The sequence below is a fragment of the Chinchilla lanigera genome, unplaced genomic scaffold, assembly GCF_000276665.1.
Source record: "Chinchilla lanigera isolate Chin_1 unplaced genomic scaffold, ChiLan1.0 scaffold00053, whole genome shotgun sequence".
Taxonomy (NCBI): domain Eukaryota; kingdom Metazoa; phylum Chordata; class Mammalia; order Rodentia; family Chinchillidae; genus Chinchilla; species Chinchilla lanigera.
Genome location: NW_004955454.1, coordinates 187,055 through 192,579, shown reverse-complemented (window position 1 = coordinate 192,579; position 5,525 = coordinate 187,055). Strand labels below are relative to the sequence as shown.

General features: G+C 45.8%; 1 protein-coding gene across 1 annotated transcript in view; it reads right to left on the bottom strand.

The window, feature by feature from the left end:
* The window catches only part of Dennd3 (DENN/MADD domain containing 3), a gene marked incomplete at its 5' end in the record, with an annotated part of 68,637 nt that overhangs the window by 61,356 nt on the left and 1,756 nt on the right, over positions 1-5,525 (bottom strand). Inside the window, 1 exon segment of the mRNA XM_013520212.1 lies at positions 4,556-4,701. Coding sequence (XP_013375666.1) covers positions 4,556-4,701 — 146 coding nt within the window.

Here is a 5,525-nt window from a genome sequence, read left to right as displayed (position 1 = left end):
GGGATTTAGCTCAGCGGCAAAAGCGCCTGCCTGGCAAGCATAAGGTCGTGAGTTCGGTTCCCGGTACCGGAGAAAAACCAAAAAAAAAAAAAACATATCCACCCATGCACTTAAATGGGTGGGTGTTATTGTAGCATGTCTATTACACCACAATAAAGTTGTTTTTAGAAATTTGTGTGGAGAAGCACAACTGTCTCTTTTTTTTTTTTTTTGGTTTTTCTCCGGTACCAGGAACCAAACTCACGACCTTGCGCTTGCCAGGCAGGCGCTTTTGCTGCTGAGCTCAATCCCCAGCCCCTCACAACTGTCTCTTTTTACCTACAGGAGACTGGGTCCAGAATCCTGGCAGATACTCAGGTCCTTAATATAAAATTAATATTTGCACAGAACCCACACAACACCTTTCTGGATACTTTAAATCATCTCTAGATTACTTATAATAACTGATACCATGAAAATAGTTGTCATACTGAATTATTTTAGGAAAATGACACGAAAAAAATTCTACACATGTTCAGTTCAAGCTCAATTAGATATGTGGTGTGGACCCCAGGGGTGTGGAACTGCAGACCTGGAAGGTAGCATATGAGTTTAAAGAAACACATGAAATGGACAGATGCTAAGGATATATCCTTTTTGAGAAGCCCAAGAACGGACACTCCCTTTGCCAGCATAAATGCACTTGCTACCCATCTGCTGTATTCACACATTTGACCAATTACTTTTAAAGGTTTACAAAGTGTTATGCCCTGGGTCAGCCCTTGAGTCTGATGGGGAAAGAAAATAAGCTCAATACAATGCAACACGAGGGCATGGGAGTCACCACTGAGTGTGTGTCCAGGGCTGACCACAGTGCTGAGAGCATGCCCAATAGTCATACCTGACCAGGCAACCTCCCAGGAAGGAACTACCCCGACCATCCCCCACCATGATGCAAGACTACTGCATCGCAGCAATTCAAAGCACTGTTACCTTAAGGAATACATAGTACTTATTCATGTAGCCACTGTCAGGATTTGGCGATGATTCAATAATCTTCCATACTTGCACTCATAAAAATATAATAGCATCAAGGTAAAATTTAAAAAGAAAATTTCCTACAAACTACTTCCCCAAAGATAATACAATACATTTTCTCTCAAAAATTTCTCTCAGAAATTTCTCTCACCTTGTGTCCATAAGGTGAATTGTGCATAGTATCACTGTAATTGATGAACAGATGGTTTAAAAATATAATTCCTATTGAAATGTGGCATCTTGTCTTTCTGTCTGTTATTGTGTGTCTAGATGTCCCTCCCAAAGCCTCATGCAGTCATGGAGGGCAGGCTTTTAAGATGTAGCTGAATCTAGAGTTTTTGACTGATTCATAGTGCAATGCGGGGATTGAGGGTGCTGGGATTAAGGTTGGGTGATTTCTAGATCACTCCACTGATTGACTGGCACTGCCCTAGTCCCAGTCGTCTGGATAAAAGGGGTGGAAAGAAGCTTGCTTCCCTCTCTTGCTCTTGTTGCCTTTTCTGTCTTCCACCACCATGAACTGTTGCACTCTGCAATGTGCCACCCTGCCTTGGAGCCAGCCGGTTATGGACTGAAACCTCCACAAACTGTGAGCTAAATAAACCTTTGCTCTTTTAACTTTGGGTGTTGGGTATTTTGTCCCAGCAGTGAGAAATGTAACTAAGACACTGTCCTTTGCTCCTCTCTAGCTAATGACCACTGAAAGAGGAGAACTCGGAGGTATGGAAATGAAAGCTCCCCTCTTTCCTGTCACACACATTTGACAGGTGCCCCACAGGAGAACACGGTTGCCAGTCATACCAGCAAAGGTTAGCTTCAAGGAAACTCAGAACTAGCCCGCTGGCAAGAGGACACACCTTTCTGCCCATCTGCTGAGGGCAGGCATCATGCACCTCTAGGTCATTTGTTTCATTTAGCAAAGACTAGACATGAGCACCCCACTTCACAGGGGAGGAAACTGGAGGTGAGTTAGAAACCTGTTTACCTTCAAGGAACAAGAATATCATCAGTTAATAACTCAAAAGGAACCACATCCTAATTATAAGACCATTGCTCCCTGGGGCCACAGATACTGTAGGTATGAGCGTGGGCTCAGCTTTCTCTCTCTCTCTCTCTAAGACCAGTGGGCTCTGTCCTACAGACCCCTCTGTCCATGGCTATTAAATGTAGGCAGGATCCACACTGTCCACCAACCAGCTGTTATAGCTTATGTCTAGATGTCCCCCCAAAGCCTCATGGGGTCATAGCTAGGGCTTTTCAGAGGTGGCTGGATCTAGAGTGTGTGATGCTGGGATCCAGGGTGAGTGATTACCAAAGTAGTCCACTGATTGGTCTGGCAAAGTTCTGGGTGTGGATAATGGGAAGGCCCACCCTGGGTGTAAGTGCTACCTACCCTACGGGTGTGTAGCCTGGATATAATATAAGCGACAGAAGAGGGTTACTGTCATCACTTGTGGCTTGTTGCTTCCTCACTACTTCACTGCTATGCTGCATTCTGCCCTCCATGAATTGTTCTCCTCTGTGACGGATGCCCTTTTGCCACACCACTCTGCCTTGGAGCCAGCCGATTATGGACTGAAAGCTCCACAAACTGTGAGCTACAACGAAATTTTCTTCCTTTAGCTTTGGGTGTCAGATGTTCTGTCTCAGTAGCACACAAAGATACTAAGATACCAGCTACATTTTAAGAGCCAAAACATGAAAGTGCTCGAATTTGAATTACAAATGCTGCTAATTTCAAAACAGGAGGTGCACTTCTGAACTCTATGAAAAGGTGTGGGGTCTACACAAGTGTCCTTTTTTTTTTTTTTTAGTTTTTATCCGGTACCAGGAACCGAACTCACAACCTTGCGCTTGCCAGGCAGGCGCTATTGCCGCTGAGCTAAATCCCCAGCCCCTACACAAGTGTCCTTAACAGGGGACCAGCTGCAAGCCCCACAACATGTATGGATTGCTCTTCACTATCCTGACTTCACTATCATGACCCTGTAACTGCCCCATTCTCAGTCTTTAATCAAGTACAAATTCTACAACTATCACTTTCTGAAACTTCAAAGCAAATGGCTGTCACCTGTGTGTTCTGGGCACTGGTCCATGACAAACTTGGGGGCCTCTACCATCACAGTAACACCCTCTGATGGTAGGATCCATCAGGTTCTACAAAATGCCTTCCTGATTTTTTCAAAATTCTTGACCTCCTCAGGTTCTCCACTTATTAGTAGCAATAACACAGTTATAGACGCCACCCAAACATCTAAGTTATTTTGTTGTGGTGATGGTGGTGGTGATGTCAGTACTAGGAAATTGAACCCAGGAGCACTCTACCACAGAGCTACATCCCCAGGATTTTTAAATGTTTGTTTTGAGACAGGGTCTTGCTAAATTACCCATGTTCAGCTCAACTTGCGATCCTCCAGCCTCAGCTTCCTGGGTTGCTGGGATTACAGATTTGTACCACCACACCCAAAGAGATAAGTTTTAAAAATGTCAATAAAAGTTATCAGCACTGGGGATACAGCTCAGTGGTAGAGCACCTGCCTAACATGTACAAGGCCCTGGGTTTCATGTCTGGTACCACCAGATTAAAAAAAAAAAAAACCACAACTGTGGAGGACCACCTGGACAGCTCTACTTTCATGTACTGATACATGCAGAGCTGGCTAGGATATTTCTTTATCCCCTCAACTGACGTTAAGCAATGCAAAAGGGTCTGGACAAGGTGCTGATGTGTAGTCTTTCAAACAATGCCACAGGTCAGTGATGCCCTGCCTATAACTCCCAAGTAGTGAGCTAGGCTGAGAGACACCATGCTGCCAGCTGAGACTGAGCTCAAGGCATAATGATTACACATCAAAACTGAAGCACCAAGCCCAAAACACTAGATACTGCCCCAGTCTATGATACGCACATCGCTCTTTCTGCATCTCTCTCTCTGCATACTGCAGAGAGATTTCAGGCCTCTTACCTGACCAGCTCACAGCACTCACGTACTTCGATTTTCTCTGTCACTCACCCCTGAGCCACTCCCCTTTTCACAAATTAATAAAACCCAGGTTCAGTTCTGGGTCGAGGCCTTTGTTCCAGTTAACCATGGTTCTAACTGGACTTAGGACCCCCTTGGTTCTCCACCATTTTAGATATGTATTTGTGTCTTTATTTGTGCCATGGGTTGCACTGGAAGTGGTAGACTGGAATTAACTCATTAAAATTCCAATAACTTTTTCCTGTTATTACAAATATAAACTTCACTGGACCACAGTGAGGTCAGGAAGGGCTTCCTTTACACAGCCTGGTCAGAGCAAACTATAGCCTCCTAAGAGCTAGGAAGAATTTTCCTGATATGTGTATCTTCTCTAAAAACCAAACAAAAATAAATCCCTCTCTATTAGTCTTACTTCCAGAGGCATGGCACTACCCTCTGAGCTCTGCCACATCACATCCCTACATTACCATTACCGGATCTGGGTTTTCAAAGACCTCTGGCTGCCCACCCTGCCACTGCCCGCTACACTTGGTATCAGGTGACCCCTGGGCTCACCAAGAGAGGCAGTCCTTGAGAGAGTTGTAGTAGGGGAACCTGGAGACCACACACACTGCAAAGGGCACGAAACAGCCAGCAGCACCCACCAAACTCGGCCAGGATGGCTCCCAGTGAGCTGTGCCATTGTAGAAACAGCAATCATCCTAGGGAAAGAGCAAGGCACTGTCACCCACACCAGCAGTTCTGGCATCCAATAGCCGCACATCAGTACAGAGAGAACACAGGGGTGGGAAAGGCCCCCCAACGTGTTCCAGCCAGCACCACCTCCCTGCTGCCACGGACAGGCCCCATGTGGTAGCTGCCTCTGTAGGGCACTGAGATCACAAAGATGCACCAGAGACGCCTGTGGCCTGAGGACGAAAAGGGACACGCAGCAGCCACAGAGCAAGGCAACGTCTGCGTGTGCCTGGGATTTACCCCATAGCATGCAGGACAGAGTCCATTTGATTATATCTTTTGCCTCTGGACACTTAGATAAAGTCATAATGGAAGGAGGATTCCTTCCCTAGCCACTGAAGACAGGGGGAGCAGGGTCTCCTACCAGCCCTTCAAAGGCAACTGATTCTCACCCCATGGCCTTGCCCAGACAGCACCCCAATACAGGCTGAATGAAATGTGCTCCAAAATTCTAAACCCTCTAAGGACGGAGGACTGCAAGTTCAAACCCAGCCTGGGCAACTTCATTACCCTCAATGAAATCATGTGTCAAAACAAAAAATAAAAATGGTGAGGGACGTACAAGAGCCTGGGTTTAATCCCCAGTAATATATATCCCCACGCACCCTGTACAGCAAGTGAAAATGAGAACACATGCCCATCAATGGATAAATAGATAAATAAAATGTGTTCCATCCATTCAAAAGGAATAAAGAAGCTAGGTGCTGTGCACATCCATAATTCCAGCTAACTCAGGAGGCTGAGGCAGAAGGAGTTGGAGTTTGAGGCTACTCTGGGCAGCTTTGCAAGA